General features: G+C 31.2%; 1 protein-coding gene across 2 annotated transcripts in view; it reads left to right on the top strand.

The window, feature by feature from the left end:
- The first annotated feature begins 675 nt into the window (after nucleotides 1-675).
- The window catches only part of LOC142331466 (uncharacterized), a 32843-nt gene continuing 8256 nt past the window's right edge, over nucleotides 676-25262 (top strand). Inside the window, exons 1-4 of one of the 2 annotated variants that reach the window (XM_075377402.1) lie at nucleotides 676-828; nucleotides 6135-6216; nucleotides 10904-11033; nucleotides 14210-14295. In XM_075377402.1, coding sequence (XP_075233517.1) covers nucleotides 6142-6216; nucleotides 10904-11033; nucleotides 14210-14295 — 291 coding nt within the window. In that variant the 5' untranslated portion in view covers nucleotides 676-828; nucleotides 6135-6141. Of the gene's footprint in view, nucleotides 829-6134; nucleotides 6217-8478; nucleotides 8636-10903; nucleotides 11034-14209; nucleotides 14296-25262 lie in introns of those variants that run through there. The other variant, XM_075377401.1, reaches the window with a different exon arrangement.

Raw genomic sequence — 25262 nt, 5'->3', positions numbered from 1 at the left:
CAGGATAAAAAACTGCATTAAGTACATATCTATTGGTACTCATGAGACAAAAATCATGTTGACCAGTGTTATTAATTCATTAATAAATAATGAAGGAATTATCGTTAATTGTCTGTAGATTTTTATAAAGGTATTAATCAAATTTAACTGAAGGTATAAAACAAATTAATCTTAAGCTAAGCTCTTTGAGTTAATTTTCTTGAAATTTATTTGATGTGAGAGAGAGGCATAAATAATTAAATGAAAGGGACCCCTTCCAAGAGATAAAACTATTAGATCAAAAAACTTAACCAATGATGCAAATTGATTTGTGTTTATTTTTTAGATTACCATCAGTGATAAATATAATAAACTTTATGGTCTTATCATCTTTAAAATTTATGATTTACTGGTTTTAAATATTCACATTAAAAATATTTAAATATTCATATTTAAAACCAGTAAATGCAACAGATATTATTTTTCTTAATCTGCAACATTGCCTTACATTTTTCCTGTTATATTAATCATAAAATTCAAGTATTTATTACAGGATGTTTTTTATAATTAATTTTCTTTTATCAAAGTAAGAAAAAGAATATAGTGTATTTGTAGTATGATAATCTGTTTTTAGTATAATAAACAGGAAATTACTAACCACATAGCTGATTATCATGGGTGTTAATAATGCAGTATGTTTAAATAATTAAGCTAGATTTTTTCATTTCTGGATTAAATGTGATTGAGATTTATTGATAAATTGTGTTTTATAATATAGCTAAATTAAAATATTTTATTGTGAAGACCAATAAATCTATTAATAGTGTTGTCATCATTCTACAAATTTAGGTAATAGCTGATTTGATATTTAAATAGTGATTTTATAAAATATTAATTTTCAGTAGCTATTAATTTATAGAGAAACAAGCTAATTTAATCAATTTTATAATACATTTTTGAAATATAGTGAGTAATTAATATCCTTAGGGAATTGGAAATTACATATTGTAGGTTTTAGTGTTAAATTGATGAATTTTTTTGTTCCGGTGATGTAAATATTTGGCATCAAAAAAGTTATGTAATGATAATTTTGCTAATCATTATATTTATATAAATGTTAAGTTAGAATCAAGTACAATAATCTCTTCAAGTAAAGTATCTTTACAAATCCTTCATTATTTACTTTTTTAAATATAATTAAGTGTGCCTTTAATTGCTATTTATATGAAATAGTATTACTTTACAGAACTACACATTGAAAGAAAAAAAAAATAAGAAAAGGAAGTCAAGGAATATACTTGTAAAGTACAACAAAATATTTTAATATTATGTTAATGACTGTAGGCTCTAACATACTTTCCCTATACTGTTTGAGATATTACAGCATCGACTGTTTTTCACATTCTACTGTTTACAGTCTCTTGAAGTTCTTCCCTTAATTTCTCTTTTTTTTCATCATTCCCAAAACTGAGTTTTGCCAAGAAGTTCTGAATATCTCTCTTTTATGTTCCTTCATTAGCACTGGCTTATAGACTTTACCCTTTAATCAGCTGGGACCCCTTGTTGTTTATTTAAAGAGAATGAATCTAGCAAAATGTGAACTATAAATAATAAAAAAAATATATAAAATTATTATTTTTTTTTAATTAGGAATATTTTTCTGCAAACATAGATCTTGTTCACTGAAATTTGATCTTTATACAAATTATGATTATGGTTTTTTTTGGAATACTCACTTCTGAAAAGGTTCTAACAGCATTAACAGAGCGAGGTGTTGTACAAAATAATAGATTATTTAGGAATATTGACAATTGATTGGAATTGCTAAAATGTTCATTATGAATGTCAATTATAAATTTAGAGATAAAAGTGCTCTAAAGGTTGAGACTGGAATAAGACAAGCAGATTGTATTTCATCTAACTTTTTCAATTTGGTGATGAAAAGAGTTCTGAAAAAGTTACAATATTAGAAGAAGAAATATCTTTAGATATGAGGTTTAAGGAAGCTTGCGTTGCTAATAACATGATTTTTGGAGAACAGAACTGTTGGAATTTTAATTGATACAGCATGAAGAGTTGGATTAAAATTCAATCGAGAAATAACTGAATATAGGATAGTGACATGAGACGGATGTGAGATAGGTGAGTTGATTAAACAATTAGGAAATTAATGCTGAAAAAGGACAGTTCTTTAAATAATTGAAGAGTACGTGAGTTAGAATAGTAATGTGGAGACCTTATTTGCAACATTGATGCAAATAAGATCTGCCAAGTGATGCTTCTGCATCTTAAATATAATGTTCAGCTAAAGAATCTTATTAAGGAAGTATAAAATAGATGTACTTGTTAATGGAGCAGAAAATTAGGGCACAAACAGTTAAAAACAGTTGAAAAAAGCAGATTTTCTTCAATAATGTTTGAGGCTTTACAAGAAAATGGGCAACAGAGGAGAAAACATGTAGTTCAAAAATTTTTCTAGAAGGTAAATTTGATAACAATAATTTTTTTTAAAAATTAGGTGACTGGGACATATAATAAGAAAGAAAAATAACGAATAAAAAATATGTGGAAACCAGAAAGAAAACAGCTATTTGGATGATACAAGCTAGATTGGTGACTGAGTTAAGAAAGATTTTGAAACAATGGGAGTCAATGAAAATATGGCCAATGATAAAGATGTGGAGGAGGCTGAAGAGTTAGATAATGAATTGACTTCAGTTTAAATGCCCAGCCAGGCAAGATTTGACTATTAATCCTAATTCCATAACACCTTTTTTGTTTCACGATTAAAATAATCTCACCAATAAGCTGTTCAGAAAATTAGTGTGTAATGACTGTTTTTTCATCAATATTAATTTTTGTTTTAATACTACTGGAACTTGCTGTTTCCATTTCAGTGGTATATTATACAATGTATCTCTTCATGACAGAACTCCTCTGGAACCAAATAATTTTCTCCAAGCATATTTTCTGGTTGCACCTACTTCAGTATGTTTATGAGATTGAAGAAAGAATTATAGCTTGAACTTGCATAAAATTTATTTAAATTTTCAAGTTTTGCTATAACTACCTACCTGAACTTGCAAAGCATATAAAAAATATTCTAAAATAAATTTTTATAATGTTAACACAAATTTGGTTTGATGGGTGTTATAACAAAAATTAAAAATTAATATCACTGTTGATCGTGGACAAAAACAGAGCATATTTCATAAATTAGTTTCATTAATGATTCTTAAAATACAATGTGACCTTAACTACTTGTAGAGTAGCTAGATGATCTAATATGACATGTAATAAACAATAAAATTACTATTTTTGTTTACTAAGTTTGATTAATCTAATTGAATTCTTGAATTATCCAAAATAGCACAATTTAAAAACTTACAGGCTTAAATCAAAAAGATTTCTTTTTTTTAATGTGGTTACCTATTAAATTTTATAAAGCAGTTAGTTATTACCAGAAATGTGTGCAAGTATTCAAGTATTACCTTGTCTAAGTTCAGAAAATGTAAATACAGTATGTTTGAAAAGTCACTGTGCAGTATGTTTAGAATTATGTGATGAATTTTGCTCTTTCGGCATTAGTTTGGATGCCCTGTGGATTCGTTGGGCATTGCTCAGTAATAAACCAACAAGTCAGTTGTTGAGTTGTGATTGAACATGCTTCAATTTGTTTTGTTTACCAAAATGAATAGTTGCAAAAAACATAATGGTATTTTCAGTAGAGAAACGCATTTTTCTCGTTGAACACATTTTTCGTAAAGGTGACAAGTATACTGATTTAGCGAAGCACAAGTTTTCTGAAAAGTTTCCAAATATTACTGTTCCTCACTGCAATGCAGTTCGAACTCTTATTGAAAACTTTCAGGCAATAGCCACTATTGAAGACGCTGATCGATGTGGAAGAACTAAACGAACTAAAGCTAAACCTAAGCTAAACGAACAGAAGATGTTTGATATTTCGGATGGTATGAAAGAAAGTCCACCAAAGCCAATACATATGTTAACACAGCAGCAGGATGTCGGACTTGCTACCGCCTATAAAGCTGTAAGAAAAGAACTGAAATTTTTCCCCTACAAAGTAATCTGTGTTTAAAAACTTAAACCTTACAGATCATGCAGAAACACTAAATTATTGTCAATGGTTTAAACGTTTTATTGTCAAAACTTACTTAGGTATTCTTGACATTATGTTTTTTACAGATGAAACATGGTTTCATGCGGTAGGATATATTAATTCACAAAATACATGACTGTGATTGACAACCAACCCCCGTGAATTACATGAAGCGAAAACTGGAGTCTGGGTCGGTGTCAGTAGTACACACATTATGGATCCAATCTTTTTTTGAAAATACAGTTAATAGTGGTCGTTGTGTTTTATCAGATTTCATTTATCAGTTAACAGAACTGGAAATCAATCACAGTTGGTTCCAACAAGATGGTGCCATAGCTATTAAGGTCAATGATTATTTTACAAAATGTTTTTGGTGAACAAATCAGTTTGATCGGTTTTTTTGTAGCCTGCTTAATCGCCTGATCTGACAATCCCAGATTACTTTCTATAGGGAACAGTGAAATAACAGTGTTTCGCAACAGACCACACATGATTGACAAGCTAAAAACCCAATAATGGGTTATGTATGAGACATTCCAATACATCAGCTAGTTAAAGTGTTTGAAAACAAATTGAAACATGTGCAGTGTTGTATTAATGTTGGAGGAGATCATTTTCAACACCTTTTATAAACTATTCAGGTATTGTATTATTCTTTTCTATAAAATAATGAAATAAAAATACAGAGTAATATAATTAAGAAAGTTTCATCATTACACTTCCATAATTCCAGTACACAACAACTTTCGGAATTCTCTGTATGTAGATGCACAGTGTCTTGAGGTGTCTGAATTAGTATTGGCACTGCTAATAGTAGTATTGGATGGGTTACTGTACAGTAACTGGATCTTGTAGACAGCAAGATGCTGATCACTTTATTGCAATCATATTGTTAGTTTTATGTTCTATGTTTCCACGTTTTATAAACAGTTTCCTGATATCTGTGGCAGAGTGGTAGCATCTTGAACTTTCAACTGGGGGTCCTGGGCTTGAATCCCAGTCAGGCATGGCATTTTTCATTTGCAAAAAAATTTAATTTCCATATTCTCACGTACAAGCTTCAAAGCTTCTGTGATGAATTTTAAAGATCCAAATTGATTGCACTGAAACAGCTGTTTTAATTTTTACAAATTTATAACAGTTTTTGTTTTGTTTTTAATAGACTTTATTACATCAATTTTATCAGAAGTAAACCCACAAGTTTTGATAATAAAATTTATGCATTCATTAGACATTTAACAAAGTTATTGTAGTACAAATCTAAAAAGCTTGTTTTTTGTCACTGAATTTTTCTGTTTTACATTGGGTATCATGAAAACTTCAGCAGATGTTTCTGCTGAAAACTTCTGAAAAATGTTTTATTTGATTTTTCATGTCAACAAACATAAGAAACCTTCAAGTTTATCCCATATATAAATCCTTAAAAAACTTCACTATGATCATATTTCACCAGGGGTCTGAAATCCAAGTGAAATTTCTCGTAGCTGCAACTTGATTACAAAACGTTTTCAAACATATGTTTGTATGAACGTTTTTCCTTATTTCAAGCTGTAGAATCAGTTTCCAAATTATTTCCCTTAACTATATTAAATTAATAGTGTTCTTATTCTAGTAACAACAATTAATAAAAATAATAGACACAACTAAAAGAAAGAAACTTTTTTTACCTCTGGGACCACTGTTAGGTATAGCTTCAGAGGATGAGGTGAAATGGTAATTTTATATTGTGTGAAAATACCATGACTAACTGAGATTCGAACTCTAAATGAAAGGCCAAGACACTATCACTCACACCACGGAGGCAGTTTAACATATTAGCTTTGTTTATAATGTGCTTAAAAACTGTACGAAAACATACGAGGCATTGACATGAAACTTCTTGCTGTTTAAGATAATATTTAAGGTACCATAAACTATCATTTCAAGTAGATAAAATTTTGTGACTACATAGCTGAATGAAGCTCCTCAGTTACCTTTAGTTAAAACTGTACTTAATAAGCTAATTTAAAAATTTAATGATTTTTATTAATTTCAGGGTAAACATGCTGAAATTAAGTGAAAATTTAAATACATATAGTTCTTTTATTATATCCAGAGTAGTCGCTTGTTTTTCACTGGTAAGTGATTATATATATAGCATAGAAAAATATATAAAAGTAACAACAGACAATTTGTATATACATATTAGAATATCTAAGGATATCATATTTTTATTATTATTTTTTATTTTACTTTTGTTAATTAAGTTATGCATCCTAATATGATTTGAGAAATTTTGTTTCTAAATAAATAAATGTAGTATTTGTTGAGTAGTGTAAAATAAGTTAACATTTCTAGTACTGATTAATATGATGAACCAATTAATAAAAAACACTGGTTGACATACATCAACGAGTGATTGTACAAACTGCCAACATTTTCTTGAAAGAACATTACTGTGGATCAGAACCACAAACAAAATAATTATGAATAGATGTAATTATTATTACATCAATAGTATCTGCATTATCAAATTTAGTGTAATTTGTATACTGCAGTTTAATTTGTAAATAGCATTTTGGACAAACAGGATGAACATTCATATTCATCCACAGATAAATAATACCTACAAGAAATAAATTAGAAATAGCCTTTACAAATTACCTAATAGGAACAGGACACATATTAAAGATATTAACCACATGTATATTTTCAACAATATATCGAAGGAATTCTGTAACCACTTCAAACCAGTGCCATTAAAAGTATTACCTCTACCAGAGGTAATTACAGGAGAAGGAATTATATATCTGGCTCATTAGTTCTGTTTTGGAAACAGAATTTGAACATAATCTGAAACTGATATCTTAAAATTAATTTTTTTTTAATGTCATTACATTTCATCATGCTAATTTATGAAGAAGTTTTTAAATAACATTCTTTAACAAAAACATCCATGAGCAACCAAAGCAGTTTTATAACATGTACTGTGGGTTGACATTAAAAGAACAAAAATAATAATCTTATAATTCTAGTTTAAATCTATTAAACATTTACTCTAATATTTTTTTTTGAAATAGATATGTAATCTTTTACTGTCCAATAATTTGTCATGTTTTGTTTACTTTGTAAACTATATTTTTTTTAGGTATTCTAAAATAAAACCTATAAAAACTACGGACAAACAAGAATTGTTTACCTGTTAATAAAATCAAATAAGGGATTAACTCCCCAAGCAAGTAAGATGAAACTACCCCAACATTCCATCTAATCTGCAATTAATAAAAAAAAAAATTTAAATCAAGGACCAAAATTGGAAAAAAATAGAAGTTAATAGTTTTAACCAAACCACTAAAATAAGGGTTGGTTTTGTTGTAAAATGAATTAGTTTGGGGTGGTTTCTGATTCTTAATTCAGAATGGATTGCTAAATTTAAAAATGTTGATATCAATATACAAATATTTAAAATACATGGTCCGATAAAAGTTCATGAAAACACAAAAAACCTTTTAACTACCCTATTTACCTCCCTCTGTTGATTGAGTAGTCTCTTTGTAAACTTAATAAATCTATTTCAGCACCTGCCATTTTGAAATGCTTTCTAGAAATCCTTTTTATACTCTTATCAAGCAACATATACAACTTGATATTAAAAAATTATCAAGCACAAACATTTTTTTGGAAACAAGATAAAATTATGATGGGCTAAAAATGTTAACTGTGGAACACCTTTAATACGTGGATAGAAAGATAACCATCTGATGTTTTACATTCTCTGAATCACCCTTTAAAACTTAGTTTTAGCATATAGTTCAGTTGCAGTTTACCCACTGGAGGATGTTAAAATGTGAAACACTAAAATTTTAGTTGCAAAATATTATGTTTTACATTTTTAATTCGATAAAACTAAAAACAATGTATTTATTATCTTGTTCTTGAATGCCTATCATAAAATAATTCTTCTTTATCATAAAGTATATATTAATATTAATTATAGGTGAAAATAGACAAATAATGACTACAAGAACATTCTGAAGTGGGTTAGTGGGTCTCACCTACCTACAAAAAAAAATTTATAATCTCATTAATAGATATTAAAATTAAAGTCAAATAACATACAACATCTTACATATTATGCAAGATACCTCAGTTGAGAAAATGACACTAGATTAATTTTGATTTAAATAAGGTATGCTGAGTAGAAGCATTCTTTGTTTTGTAATATATTGAATAACAATAGGCAGAGCAAATATTACAACAAAAAAATGTGTGCTTTATTATAAAAGAACAAAAGCTAAAAGAAATGTATTACACAAACATGTAGTTTAACAAACATAAATTATACAATTAGATATGTATACATGAAAGAATATAAGAATGAAAAATGTATGCAAAAATTCAAAAACTTTTCATTCTTGGCTCTTCAGTAGTCTGGGTCTATTCAATAATCTAACTACTATTACTATGTTGTACAATGCTACATTGATAACTTCACTTTCTACATATGTATATATATATAGTTTATATATTAACAAGAGAGCATACTTAATGCATCATGTAAGAATAGACAGAGTTTGAGTGTAAAACTAGATGACAGCACATTGATATCGTAAAAATTATTTTTATTATAATAAAAACTTAGCCTTTTTCTCTTAGAACTAGCCATTTTAAATAATACAGAATAAAATAATTATAAATTGAGGAAAGTTTAATTAATGGAAGCAGTTTCTTTATGTTTTCTAGCATCTTTTATAGAATGGTGGCTTTTTTGTTAAAGATTGTGTATTTTAGTGGAAGGATCAGGTAACGATTTGTTTTTTTTAAACTAAGTGCAAAAAATAAATAATTCAGTTATATTTAAAACAGTTATACCATTTCAAAATTTGATAACAGTTTTAAATGTCTAAATCAAATCTAAAATAGTTTTTATAATTTTCAATTTAAAAATGTACATCTTTTCAACAACAAAAAACTGTGGCAAATCTTATATTAAAACAATTTAATATACTAAACTTAGTTACTAAATAACATTTTCTGTCAGTTATCTTTGGACCATTTTCAGTGACTGGTGCTCCTGTTTTCACTCTGGTGTCAGTTGGAATTACTTACTAGTGGGGATGTTTTTAATTAAGCAGAATTATTAAACAGTAATGCATCAGCAGCTATCAATGTAAGAACCAGTTATTTAGATGGTCACAAAGACAACTGAAAATGTTTTGAAATTAATTTATAAAATAATATTTTTATAAAATTTGGTTTGGTTTTATATTTTTAAATTAACATCATCACTGACCATCTTGGATAAAAACATACGAAATTTTAATTATTGTTTTGTTCCCATTTGATTTCTTTTCTAAACCAATCCCAATTCTTTTTGTGCATATAGAAATGGGATATACTACTTCTATGTTTCAGAATAAAACAAATACCATTCTACTTTATATTTAGGGTTTGTAGGTGTGAGAATTTGAAATGCTTATTGGGTTCCATAGTTTCTCTAATTATATACATAATTTGGTTACAAGTTTACAATTTTTTATTTTTTATCCTCTTTAGCCTCCAGGAATCACAGTCAGGTGTTACTTCAGAAGATGATATGTCTGAATGTAAGTGAAGTGTAGTCTTGTACAGTCTCAGGTTGACCATTTCTGAGATGTGTGGTTAATTAAAACCCAACCACCAAAGAAAACTGGTATCCAAAATCTAGTATTCAAATCTGTATATAAGTAACTAACTGCCTTTACTAGGATTTAGTTTACAATTATTAGCTCATCATATTAGAATCATGAATTAGTTGTACAAAAAGTGTATTCATATGTACATCCTTCTGACATTTTTCAATGGTAAAATGGTGTTATTTTTTTGTTAGAGACATTCATGCATGAAGCATCAAGATCTGCAAAAACCACCAACATGCTAAATTTGACCTAGAATACTCTCCTTTATATAGTTAGTTATACAGTGTAACTATATAATTCGCTGTATAAGTATGTAGCTGGAAAAGTAACAAAGGCTTAAAATTTCTGGTTGTAAAATTTGTTTGCTTCAGTTTTGTTTTTAATATTTTTCAAATACATATTTTTATTTTATATTGCCCAGTTTTTGCTTGATATCTCCAGACTAGATGGATTGAAATCGGTCCATCATGATTTCTGTAAATGGGGTATTAATTCTATTTAATTTTGTCACAAGTGGTTGATGGGGCAGTAAAATTCAGACCTTATGGGTTCAGCATCTCAAAATTTTCCTTAAGGGTTAATTTAATCCGCCTTAGGTAATTATGATACTTTCTAATAGTATATGATCTAATTCAAAACTCCATAGAGGGTAAGGCAAAAACATTTTTTTCTTTAGATCTCATTTTTATACCAATTAGGTGGGTCCAATATATATAACTTTCAGTTATGTATTTTGCAGTTTCATTCAGAGATGGGAGATATAATAACACTAATTTTTTTTATACACTTATCATCATTGTTTTGCTTAGTATCTTCAAAATGGATAAACAAAATTTTATGAAATTTTTTATGATAATTTTTGAATGAGGGTCATTGATGCGTTTCATTTTGTTACGATTGGTCAAGGATGTGGAGCTAGTCACCTCAAAATCTTACTTAAAGAGTAGAGTAATTTTTTTTAATAATTCTTTGCTTGCATATTCATACATTGTAATGTTCCACCTAATTTTTCTACTAAATAGTAGTCTGTTGAGAGTGAAGCCCTCTGTAGCCAAAGAGTAAACTTTCCCAGTGAAGCCAGAAAGTTATGCCGGCCAATTTAAAAAAAAATGTTGTGCTTATTTAATTTCCTTGTTCTACTTTTTAGATTGATTCATTAAATGACATAATCTATTTTTTGGTGACTTGGTACCAATTACAGAAGAAAAAAATTGCAGTCAAAAATTATAATAAGTTAGCAAGAAAATACAATCTACTGCCCAACTTGGAAACTCATTGTAAGTTTTCAACTTTTTTCCTTTTTTCCAGGTGATTGTATTATTTTATATTTGAATTTATATATAAATTCTAAATTATTTACCATAGTAGTGCACAGCTCAACTGATATGGCTAGATAACAAATGCTTCAAAATTATGAAAATAACAAACACAAAATTTAAAATATGTCTTTTAATTTTTAATCACAATAAAAAAAAAAAAACAAAAATAATAGTAAAATTAAGAACATTGTGCATATTACAAGAAGTTGAACATATCTGATGACTTATTAGTTGCATTCTAGACTTCAGTGTTAAGAATTTGCTATTTACATTTGATTTTGAAATCATAGTTATTTTTATTAGTTGCTTTATAAGAAGTGTCATCCAAATAAAAACTATTTAACTACTTTCTGAAGGTAATATGTATATTTATTAATATGAAATATTGAATTAGAAATCATCTCAGTTAGACTTACTCTTGGGACAGTGAAATTAATTTAATTTAATTAATTAAATTAATTCTGCCGCCTGATATTTTTCTCACAGACTCTATGGATGGAGAAGATAATCAAATTATCTTCATCTAGGAGAAGATAATTCAGGCAAACCAACTCAGGTAACCAACTGCCTGAGTTGGTTGGCCAGTACTTTAAGCAATTCAGAATGTAATAACTACATTCTGTAGGTTTCTCCTGTCAGGTACAATAGCTTTTAGGATGTTTTTATTCCTTCAATTCTTTATTTATATTTTTTATATCTTTTATTACTCTTCATTATTCATTTTTTCCTTATTTTTAACTAAATTTGAATACTTTTTTTAATTTAATTAAATTGCAGCAATTAAAATCATTGAAAGAACAAAAAAATGGAACAATTAATAAGTGAAGTTGAAAACTGTTCTGTTCAACTTTTATGATTGTGTAGAATTTGTTAAATAGTTATTGAGATCCGAGTAAATTTATGAAGATATCTGAGTAAATTTAAATATTAAATTGTTCTTTGTCCTTGCTTATTTTGGAAAATAAATGTTAAAAATGAATTTTCTCTTCTTACAGCCACAACTGGATATATCCATATTTATTGTTGTTTTGTTTTTCTTTTCCATCGATAATGCAATAATGATATTTAATACAATTACAGTTTTTCACAAACTTCAACACATCTCCTTGCCTTCCACAATTAGACTGGCATTGCAACCCTATACGTTAAATGTAAACAACAAATATGACTGTTATTAAAGAACAACTCTATAAATATTTGACCAAAACAGTTGCATGTGTCAACAAGCTAAGTACAATTGCTGATATGTGCAAACAGATAAGATACATTGAATGTAAAATTTACCTCATTAATATTTATATATAAATTTTACAATTTTACACTCAAATCAAAGAGAATATTTTATTTAGTATGTGCATCATCTCTACAAAAATCAGAATTTTTTATAATCAGCATATCTATTTGCATTTTTTATAGAAAAAAAACAAATTCCAAATTTAGAGTAAATGGTGATCTCTGCACAAGTCTGAAAATAAAAATAACATTGACAATAAAATAAAATTTTATTGTCAATATTATTTGAAAGATTCAGTTAGGTACAAAGTCATTTTCCTGATCAAAAAAGAGTTGACAATACAGTGGTGGAAAGAAATAATTTCAACTGATTTTCTATTGTCACTCCCATTAATTGAATTTATTTAAGTTCTTCTAATAATTATTTATTAAGAATTAAATTTAACTTAAATAGCAGTGTTAATAACAAATTAAAAATTTGTATGAAACAAGCTTTAAACAAGTTTAAAGTTTTTAAACAAGTTTTTAGTTTTAATTAATAAATATGCCAATTTTAGAAGAATTTTTTACTCTTTTATTAAGTTTTCAAAAATGCCCACTTCAAATTGCATAAAATTGTTTAACACTTAATACAATTGTTTTATTTAATAATATTTTTAATTAAACAGATAAATTTAATTTTGGTTTACAATGGAAGGAGAGTGAAGAGGTCAGTTCAAGTACAGTAGTGTTGAACTGATCCATAATGCTAAAATGCCCTTGTGAGTATCTTCTTTATTGATCATGCTAACTTTTTGATCTTAACTTGAGAATGATTGGTCTTGTGCCATCAGTGTGAGGTGATTCTAAATAATTAATTTAGAAAATTGTTATTCCTACCAGTTTTAATCTTTAATGTTGATAAATCTTGTTTTTTGAAATTTAAATTTAAGAATCCAAGCATAAAACACCTTGTGAAATCCCGTTTTATTTTTTCCAGCTTTCTCAGCATCCTTGTTGATTCAAATTTAAGTGGATGCAAGTAGTACAACAAAATAACCCAAATTCCCATCAATCTAATGTAAAATCACATTTAGTTTTTTTTAAATATGACATGATTATTATCAAAGGAATCCTTAGTTTTACATATTATTTATAAACTAAGATAGAATAAATAATTTAATCTTCCTCATTCTCTGTTGTAATAAAATAGAGAAAATTTTCCAGATTTAAAAATGATTGATTTGACAAATTAAAAGTGTTTTTAAGAATTTTTTTATTGAAGGACTAATGTAATTTATATAATCGTAAAAAAATTTATACACTCTGATAGATATAAAACCATAACTTTTGAATCAGCCCTTAGTTTTTCCACATCATAAAAATGTCAGGAAATAAATTACTAAAGCAACTAGCAATCAGAAGCCTGAGCTTGAAAAAAGGTGGGAAATACATAACAGAAATAAAGAAAGACCTAGAAGAGACTGGACTGAAAATTGAAGATGCAATTTTCTGCAAAATGATAAACCAAAAATCAAATTGGTTTTTCTTCCAAAAATTAACCAAAAATTGTTTTGCAAATGATAAACCAAAAATCAAAAAAATTCTAAAAAAAGATATTTTTCTACAAACAAAACAACCTGAAATATAAGGGTTTCAGATGGACTAAGAAAGATCATATCTGATAGGTAAATACAGAAGACCAAGCCAATGAAGAAAGTCAGAAGGAAAACTGACTACTGACTTAAGTGATCCAATGCGGTAGAAAAAAAGTAGAATATATTTAATATTATTTTTAAAATTGAGGTGTGACAATTGATATAATCATACAAGTGGATTTATAAGCAGTACAGTTACGATAGAATAAATAATTATTTTTTGTTATTAATTCTAATTTGCTGTATTTGCCTTTCTATTTTCAGCTGTTGAAGTGACTTCTGCAGTTATTGGTCTATTTCAAGTTTTTCTTTTCTTATCTGCTATTCTTCTGCTTCTTGGAATTTATAAGGTATTAACATTAGGTCACGTTAATTTTATTTTACATGATGATTATAGTTATATCTTAATTATTTTAGCGAGACTCTGTGCATAGTTGAGCATGATTGGCAGCTGTGTTTACTATCTATGGGGTTTTCTTTTTGTATGTTATTAAATTCATTGCATGATGGTAATTATGCTTCAAATGAAATTTGAAGTGAATTAGAAAAAATAACAATAAAGTTCGAATACTTTCCTGAGATTGGTTTAAGTTTATTTCCTGGCATAAGTTTATTATTTATTCTTATATAGTGAAAAAATAATTACAGATGAAAAGATTACCGTACCTAAGATTTTTTTTTTTTGTAGAATTAATTTATGATGAAGTTCTATTTTGAAATTATCATTATTTGTTTAAATAAACAAAAAAAAATGTTTTAAAAATTCAAAAAAATAGTATTTTTTCAGCTCCTCCACCTCCAAAATCATCTTTCACAAAAAATTTTGATTTTTTAAACAAATGATACTAAAAAAAATTTCACTGAAAAATGTACAATCAATAAAAAGCTACCCAAGATTTTTTTTGGGGTGGAGGATGAATTATGATGAAATTTTATTTAATATTATTACTTTTTTTTTCTCTGCTCTACTTGGGACGGATTTGCATTAAAGTTTAGCACGGCCCAAGCAGATTGTCCCTTGATTCTAACAAGCCTCCCCATCCACCGGCTGTATGTCTGGTATGGTAGGTCGGCTCACCGGTTCGGATCTTTTGAGATTTCTTCTTTTGCCATGCCTCTAACAAACTAGAGTGGGATAGTCTGGGTCCAACTAAGTCATTCCGAGGCCTCTCCCTGGTGGCTGGGACTCGGTCTTTTCAATTTTTTTTCCTTTTAATCCCTATCCTTTTATCTGTTTCCTCTATTCATCTCTTGATTTTCCATTGCATTTTTTGCCTGGATTAAAACTATCCATAGAGAGTTTCTTCTTTATCTACCATCAATTTTTATTCATAAACTTACTAGGGTAAGATAATTGCTGTGGGTTTCATCTTTGTTTGCCATTGGCCAACCAGAGAGGGGTAATCTGGACCCGACTATGTTGTTCCTGAGTCCCTCTCAAGCCGTTAGTTGAATTTTAATCTTATATCACTTCCTGGAGCCAACCCTTGCTATCTGATTCTTTTGTATCTAATATTACAGTAGTCACATTCTCTATTTTTCTCTCCATTCCTGTGTACCACGTAGCATATAGCTTATTATGGTATCTGGGGTAATATTCGTGATTTGTTCTCTTACTCATATGTCCAACCACTTATCACAAAATCAGAGTGTGTGCTGTGGTGAGTCAGATAACCCACAGTAAACACAGTTATCAAATTCTCTTTTTTTGAATCTGTTTAGATAGTCTCTAAATTCCCCATGGCCAGAGAGAAACTGGCAGATTAATATCCCATCTCCCTGTGGCCCCTATGCAACCATGGGCGCAGTTTGGGTATCTGTTGTTTGGTCCACAAGCTAGTATGGGCTGTATTCTACATCTGCCACTCTTGTAATAATAGCATTTCAGCCGCATCTTGGTGATTCATACCTTCATACATATGTTTACGTTTCCTTGCCAGAAGATGAATCCGTGGGATCCCCACAAGGACTCCTGCCACGACAGTGGACACTGTTCTGTAAGCCAAAGAGATCTTTAGATTAAGTCTTCTTTGTAATGAATTCAATCTTCTTATATTCTTTTGTGTATTAAAAACTGTGTACCACGCAGTAGTTGCAAATAATATGATAGATATCACACCAGCCAATATCACTTTACATTTTGATGCTTTGGGATCCCATTTGTGTCCCATCAGTCGACCTAGGGAATTTATTGTTTTTTCTGCTTTTATCGTAATTTCTTCAATATGCTTGTTGTATGCTCCTGACTATCAAATCCCTAAGTATGTTTCTTGCTTTATCATCTCTATTATGTGATCATCCATACTGACACAGATAGTCCTAATTTTTTTCTGCCAGTAATTGCTGAAACCTGTGTTTTTTTAGGTTCCAGACTAAGACCACAGTCTTTGAGCCATCTGTTCACCAGCTCAATCGCCAAGTTTGCTTTCTGCTCAACTTCATCTTCAATCGGACGGTTGGTGACAGGTCGTGTCACCAACAGTGCCAGGTTGTCAGCATAGGCCAATGGGGAGACTCCTGCCGGATATCTTAAGTTCAAGATAAATGTCAAAACAAATGTTCCAGAGGAGGGGTTTCAGGACAAAGCTCTGTAGGACTCCCTCTTGCATCTGGAACCATACTTTGCCGTCCTCAGCAGTAACAATCAACGCTCGTTCACTCAAAAAGTCACAAATGACTGCACGGATATATGTGCTTATATTTCTTTGTTCAAGTTCGTCCAACACTATAGCCCATGGAAGGCTGTTAAACATTTGCAGGCATCCAGGAGGACCATCTAAATGTATCCACCCATAACACCACTCCTCTCAAGGTGTTAACGATGGATCTACCATGTATAAATCCAAATTGTGCTTGAGATAAGCTTTCAGTCACTGATTTTTTCTCCCGTTATGTCTGCTATCAACCTCATATAATTTGCCGACTGTCGGTAGAAGACATGTCGGCCGGAGTGCCGACGCCGTATTCTTTATTTGTTGTTTGGGGTATAACAGTAAACTAGCGGTTCTCCATGTTCTGGGGAAGCTGCCGCTCCCCGCTTCGATAAATACTTCTAGAACTATCCATGAATATGTCTTAGTCAAATCTTTTAGCAGGACACCTGGCACCCCATCAGGACCCGGACTTTTATTGGGGTTAATACGGGTAATTGCCCATTGAAGTTCGTCTATAGAAAAACGTCTTCTACCGAACTTCTGGTTTTATCACTTGTTCACCTGTTCTAATAATAAACAGCCTTTCGATCCCTTGCTGAATCTGTTCCCGTGTAAGCTGCAGGAGGAGCGCACTGAACCTTTTCATAAAAATTCTGTACATCTTCTCCCACACGTCGTCTTCCAACTCTGATACAAAACGCTTCCATGCCGCTCTTTTGGAAGCTTTGACCGCTGTACAAAATTCTTTGCAGGAATTTTTAAACCGGATTTCAGTCCGCGTAATCTCGTCGAACCTGTTCCTTCTATCTCTTTGTAATTTCCTGCGAGCTGCCACATTGATGCTCTCAGAATCTCGATTTCAGGCGTCCACCAATATATGTTCCTTCTCTCCCGTGCTGGTGATGGTCTAAGTCTAACTAATACGGTAGTAAGGAACCCATCCAAACTTCTGTCTCTTATTGCGTTCATTTTTCCTTCTACCGCCTGAGTAAAGGCGCGTGATTGAATCATCGTAGGCTTCCATCTTTGTCTCCTTTGTTGTACCGTCGGTTATTCCAGGTTGACTTCAAAAGAGATTTTCAGATGGTCACTCGTGAAATCTTCCTGTAGTATGCGCCATGAAGAAGTTAGTTAGCTTCCCAACACCGATGCCCACTGTTTAAGTAAATCTAACGCTGGTTATCAGAAGATAAATACTAGTGCATCTTATTCCCACGAACTCCCCACGAAATGTTTTGTTCTCACATTTTTTTCCTGTTTATAAGGAAAAGTAATAACTATTTATCGTGTCGATTCATGGAATTAGTTTTAATTTTTTTTCTTGTTTATAAGGAAAAAATAATCGGTAAACCGATGCGTGTTCGTCTGCTGTCAACACACGCACGCGCACACACACAGACATCGCCTCCCGGTGCTCTACCGTCATTAATACGTAATGACTACATAACGAATGATAACCGATACGATATAAACGATATGGGTGTGGCACTTTGGGCGCGTAAACAAGTCTATAAAATATCTACATTAAATTATTATGAATTAAATAATTATAGGTTTAATTTTTTACATATATATCACAATTTAATTTTAATTATATCTGTGTGACAACATAAAAAAGGAAATCATTAATAGTTCTCTTTTAATTTTTTTAAAATTTATTAGTCTACTTTTTTTATGTATTTATGTTTTAAGAGGTTCTACTATTATTCGTAATCCACACTCTTAACTTTTAATTTATAAGATACCTTCTTACCTAAGGAGGTTTTAAATAATGTTTGAACTAAAACTTAGGTGAGAACACCATTGGTACTTACAGGGCTTACCTTAAACCATTACCTTATTAAGATGACGTTGTTTAATAAAAACCAGCTGCAATCAGTTACTTTTAGCAAATATTTAACTACACTTTTTAACAACTATTTGAAGATACAAGCACACTATTAATAATGTATTATTTTAAAATAAATATATTAGTTAACCTTTGTCGGTCGACGTAAGAAACTGCGTACATTTTGAAAGCTGTAGCATAAATGACATGACTTGTAGCCTTCGAATAATGTAACGGAAAGTAACTGTGGGAGGAGAAACGTTGTATCAATTCTTAGTAACGGTATATATGTCTGAGTGTTTCCGGAATGCGCGTGACCAATAATTCGAAAAAAAACAAAACAGGATGTGATAATAGTATAGAGTTAATTGCCGAACCGATAAATAATGTTATCTCTCGCTTGACTTCTGTAGAACGGAAGATCATAGCTTTCAGTCGCTCGTTGTTGTAGATTTTATTAAATATATGTTTTAAGAGGTTTTACTATTTTACCAGGATTCAAACCCGAGACTTCCGGATGAGAGGCTACCGCTAGCGTCACGGAGGCCTTTAACCTCGCACGGGGCTGTCGGTCGCTGTTATAACCTCGCACGAGGTCCTCACCCTGCCACATCTAGCTCGCACATTGGGTTCACCCAAGTCACACCTCACCCGGCAGCGTCGAATGTCCTTGAATTTGTGCTTAACTCCCCATTTTTTCTCTACTACTTGTGCTTAACTCCCCATTTTTCCTCTACTGCGGGACGACTGTTGGGTACACCCGAACAAATATGTGACGTAATTTCTTTCAGGACATGACGCTTTTAGGTACAGACTACGGAAATTCGGCCTGATGGACTCTGGTATGTATCCACATTGCGAATTATTGGACGATGTTTATCATATGATATATGAATATGCTAGGTATGACTTAATGCCCACGGAGACCAATTGTCAGCTTGATATTATCGGGTCGACACTTGATCTCCGGTTAATTGGAGAAGCCCGACAGGTTATTTTTAGATTTCATGTCATGTAGGGTCAAGGAATACGTAAATGTACAGCGGTGCTTCAAATGTTGTAGCTATGGTCACAGAGCTAAGAGATGTGATCTGCCAGCCATTTGTGCGCATTGCGGTGGCTGTTAAATGCACTCAACATGGAGGTCGTCAATACACCGGGTCGCGGTAGGGGTTTGGGAATCGAAATTACGGCTATTTCGGGCATCAGTGTTGGGAAGCTAACTAACTTCTTCATGGCGCATACTACAGGAAGATTTCACGAGTGACCATCTGAAAATCTTTTTTGAAGTCAACCTGGAACAACCGACGGTACAACAAAGGAGACAAAGATGGAAGCCTCGCACATTGGGTTCGCACATGCCACACCTCTCCCTGCAGCGTCGAATGTCCTTGAAATTGTGCTTAACTCCCCATTTTTTCTCTACTTCCCGCAACACCTTATAGTTTTGAAGCTGAACATATCTAATACATTGGCCTGACATCGAAACACGGACACGCCGCCTCACAGCTAAACGGCCTTTGAGAATCATCATCGTGGTCTGCGGGTAAACGTCGTCTTATGTTGATGTTCTCATAGCTCGAGTATCCTGCATGCTTGAGTGGCTAGGAATTCAACCTCCCTCTGCGAATCTCTTTCGAGCAACAAAAGCCCATTCATGGAAAGAACTAACCCCATTGGGGAAGACATCCACCATGTGACAGTTGCGGTTGCCACGCCACCCCCTCCGTACCTAGCCCTTATGGGGATTTGCCGGAGGTCATCTTCAAAACCTCGGAAAAAGGCATCTCTCAGCCTTGTTCTTGCCTCAGTCAGGATGCCACATGAACCCATCGGTGTACTATTATCCCGAAAAGAAACAACAATAAAACTAAAAACACATCTTACATTGGTTTCAAACAAGACTGAGTAAACAAAATATTCGTCTGTAGAGTTACGCTGTACAGGCATATTTGCGCTAGTTAACAGTTCATAATTTCTTCATATGTTCTGGTTTGGCCTGATGAGGCCTAATATATCATAAACGTACATGCTGTCTAACTCCTGTTCGTCATAACCCTCATTGACACTATCATATATTAATCGGATACCCATATGTTCTGACTGGTTATAATTAGCACTCAAACCGTACTTCATAACTTGTTGATGCCAATAATCTACAATGTCTGATGATATTACAAAGATGTGACAGATGCAACAACAAACACACGATTTACACACAACCTCCCACACATTACGACCTAACAATTCAAACAGGAAGTTGATAACGAATCTGTAACAGAACGTTCACTTCCCGTTTTGATTGTAGCTCGAGCCGCTGTTTTATCTCAATAAATATTACAACTTATAAAAAAAAAATAAATTGAAAAGAAATGGTTATACAAACATGTAATACGTTTTTAAAAGCTTTTATTTAACTCTCTTTAGGAATAATCAAATCTTGCAACTGCTATATCTTTTGATCTATCGAATGAAAATCAATGAAATTTGGTACACGTATGTAACTTCGATGACAATACAGCATTACGGTGTCGGAATCTGATATGACCCAACCCCACGCCACCACGCGCTACTCCTACGCTAAATTCATGCATTTATTTGAAAATTTTAATTTCTCAAGAACTATCGTATGAAAATGATTGAAATTTGGTACACGTATGTGTAACTTCGATGTGTAAAAATAAATATTTTTACTTTTTTTTAGTCTTAAAAATACAAAAAAACAAAAAAATTACAAAAATATATTTGATTACATATAAAAAATTACTTTTTTAAAAAGATTTTGTTTAACTAATATTAATATTAATAAAAAAGGAAACAAATTAGAAAAACCCTCTAAAAAGTAAAAAAATAAGAATTAAATCAAATTGAGAATTTTAAACAAAAAAGTATAATACAGAGTTATTTAAAGAAACGGGAAATTAAAAAAATTAAATAACGTTAATGAAAATTTTTTTTTAGGAAATTAATTTTATTTCATGTACAAATTGTACAAATGTTGCCATTTTAGGATACATACATTTTAGTTTATTTTTTAAAGATGACATCTTGTCGGTGACCTCCTCTTCTACGTAAACACTCACGAAGTCTCTTCGTTAAAATTTTCATGGTTTGACGTAACATCTCAACTGGAATTTCCGCAATTGCTTCTCGGACCTTTGTCTTCAGTTCTTCCGTTGTAGCAGGTCTACTGTGTAACATTTTGATTTTAAGGTGACCCCACAAAAAGAAATCGCAAGCCTGAGAGATCAGGCGATCTGGGTGGCCATCTAATGTCACCGTTTCGTGAAATGACACGTTGTCCAAACAATCGGCGTACAGCTGCCATTGATATTTGTGCAGTATGTGACGTTGCTCAGTCTTGTTGAAACCAGGTTGTGTTAAGAATCGGTGGAAATCTCTTTTGTTGTTCCACAACAAAGGTTTCAAGCATGGCGTCGTAACGAGCCGACATCACTGTAATCGCAAGACCGTTGTCATCCTCAAAAAAATAAGGGCCTATAACACCGTAAGATGACATAGCACACCACACGGTCACTTTCTGGCTGTACAACGGACGCTGGTGTAGCTGCGTAGGATTTTCTTGTGCCCAGTATCTGAAATTTTGCTTGTTAACAAATCTACTGAGGTGGAAATGCGCTTCGTCTGACATCCACAGTTCGTGAACAAACTCTTCGTTATCATTTACCTTCTGAAGCATTACATTACAGAATTGTGCTCGCACAACTGCATCGTTCGGTTTCAGTTCCTGGACGATCTGCAACTTGTATGGATGGAATTGCAAGTCCTTCGCTAACATTCTTCGAACACTTGAACTATACAATTGTAAAGATGCTGAGAGACGACGGATTGACCGATGTGGACTTCGTGTGACAGCATCTTGTAAAGCTTGAACATTCTGTGGTGTACGGACGGTTCGCTCACGGCCTGGAGGTTTCTTTTTCATTGCCGAACCAGTTTCCTCAAAATTAGATATCCATGTTTTAATTGCATGTGCTGATGGAACACGGTCGTGCCGTCCCAGATTAAAATGACGCCGAAATTCTCTACGCACTCCCTCCACACTGTCATTGTTTTTGTAAAACGCTTTGATAGCAAATGCACGTTGCGCACCACTCCAAGGATCCATGACAACTAAATGGCAGGTTCTTAGAGAGGCTGGCGCCACTAATCAAGTGATACCAATCGCCCAGGGCTACCAACACAACTTTCAAAATTTCTCGTTTCTTTGAATCACCCAGTATATTAACAAATATAAAAATGCACTGAAAAGTAAAAAATACATTATATAAACATCTAATAAATAACCAATAAATAAATGTAATAATTATTACATTTTTTAATTAAAAGTAATGAAAATATTTAGTTAAATAAAAGCGTAGTGTAGTTTTTATAATGTATTTAAAACAACACAACAATTTCCAGATCTCTCAAGAGGAATATAATATGGCGCATTGAGATTTTTTATTAACGAGTGAAACCTCTCCCCTGGAGGCATTCTTAAAATACTCAAAGAATTTTTTTGTATTTTTTTCATACTTTTTCTTGAATATTTTTTTATATACACTTCTTTTTTTAGTTTATTGAATATATTACCACATTTGTGCGATACACTGTCCCTTCCCTGCATACGCAAAGCCCTTCACCAGCTAAATCTGTAACGAGGAGGAGGAAATGCATCCAAACATAAATCTGAATTTTACCAATGGGGAGGCTTGCTCAATGTTGTAAAACACTCAAAGTAAACAATTTTTATATATTTTTTTTTATGTCAACTGCTTAAGGCATTTGTGAAACCAGAAATTAAGTTTTTAGAAAAAGAAGACTTTGAATGTCCAACAATGGAGCTTCCAAAGGCACAGAAGTCTTTAAATGAGAGGGCGAGCACATCAGATGCTCCACATGTATCAAGTCTTGACTCAGATGCACTGCTGATCGCACCATTGGAGCTGGTATTGTCCGATGCAGGTAGTAAAGGATCCTCTGTGGTTTACTGTAGAGGATTGGATGATTCCATCCCCATGGCTTCAGATATCTTGGAATTTGACACTGAGGCCTTTAGGAAGATAGAAAAGAGAAGCATAAAAGAATGGCCTAAGGGGGAACCTCAGCAATAAAATTTAAGAAGAGATTGTTTTTGTGTTTCTATGAAGAATTTTTAATAAAAGGTTTATCTTTTAATTTTTGCATGACATGATAATTTTTATATGGGTTTTTGAACAGCTTTGATTAGAAGTGATTTGTGTGATAAGGGTCATTACACCCTTCTCGTATTGTGTTGGGTTTTTTCAATGGTTCTTTTAATTTTTATATGAGAGAAGTGGATTTTGATAGTTTTTGACAAAATTTTGTAGGAAATGGCTAGAATGTTTTTAAAATAGCAAGGGCCTTTACATCCTTGTTACATTATGTTTTCAGGATTTCAATAACCTTTGACAAATTTAATTTTAGATGCTCTTTTTGACAAAACTAATCTCTATGTCACCAGTGTTCTTTTATATGGGAAGAAAAGAAATTTTTTTTTTTTTGATGTGGAAAGGAAAGGGGCTAATGACCACAGCAATTGATGACCCTGAAACTTCAAAGAAAAAAAAACAAAAACAATAATAATAATAAAATAAACAATCTATATGGAATTTATAAAATTAAATGATTGTGATGGTGTTTATTGTGTGTGAAAAACAAACAGAAACTGGATTTCTTGAACATTATAGAAATTACAAAAATAATAAATTATTTTTATCTAATATAGCAGACCATTTAATAAACATTCTACTTCTGATATTAAAACAAATTTAGAAGAAATATTAGAAATTGATAAAGATGGCATAAAATTAAATTCATTAGAAAAATATTACATATATAAATACTAACAAAACTTAAATTTGGTAAACCATCAGACATTGTTTGGGGTAGACGTTCTCATAAAAAACTGCAACAGATATCAGCACTTCTGCAAGTTAATAGCCAATTATCATTACTTTAATATTTTTATTGTGCAACAACAATTATTTCAATCATGTCCGAGGATGTGGGATTCCATGAAAGTATTTTCATGAAAAATAAGGTAAGCTATGTCTTATCTCAATCCAAGTATTCTGAACCAAGTGGTTTATTTAATATTATACGAGATGTAAACCACTAAAAACATAGTAATTGGGCAAGTTAAACTTACCATGTAATTTACAATAAAAGGTTTTCACAGAATCCTGAATTTTTAGTTTGTACTGAGTTCTATAACTACATTAAAATATATTAATTTTATAATTTGTCAAAATTGTTTTCTGTTTTAAGTTTTGAATATATTATGAACGTATATGGAAATTACCTTTTAAATGTTATGTCATTCCAGTATTGGACAACAAAATATATAATCAAATTTTAGAATAAGTTGACTTTGAAATAATGAGACCGGAAAAAGACAATACCAGCAAGTGAATAATTTACACTTCTTGAAATGTATATTGAACAATAAAAAAGTAAAATAGTAAAAAATGCATAGAATATGAAAAAAATATTCTTATCAAATGTTCCAGAATTTATAGATATTTAAAATGGAAACATAAAATTTAGTTACATTTAAATACTCACATTTATAATCCTCAACAACTTCTGTTGATAACAAATTATTGATAAATATTTGTTATTTATAAAACCTTTGGATTTGATTTTCCATTGTCCAGATTTTTTTTAGTCAAAGCCCTCATACTAGTATATTATTTATAAGTTAGATTTGAAGTATCATGATCTGATGACCATTTCCTGAAGATAGAATTTTCTGCAAGTTGCAGAAACTCGGGGACTAGAAAACATTCCTTAAGTATGTGGTCATTCT

Source organism: Lycorma delicatula, chromosome 10, assembly GCF_047948215.1.
Source record: "Lycorma delicatula isolate Av1 chromosome 10, ASM4794821v1, whole genome shotgun sequence".
Taxonomy (NCBI): domain Eukaryota; kingdom Metazoa; phylum Arthropoda; class Insecta; order Hemiptera; family Fulgoridae; genus Lycorma; species Lycorma delicatula.
This window is presented reverse-complemented; position numbering and strand designations above follow the sequence as displayed.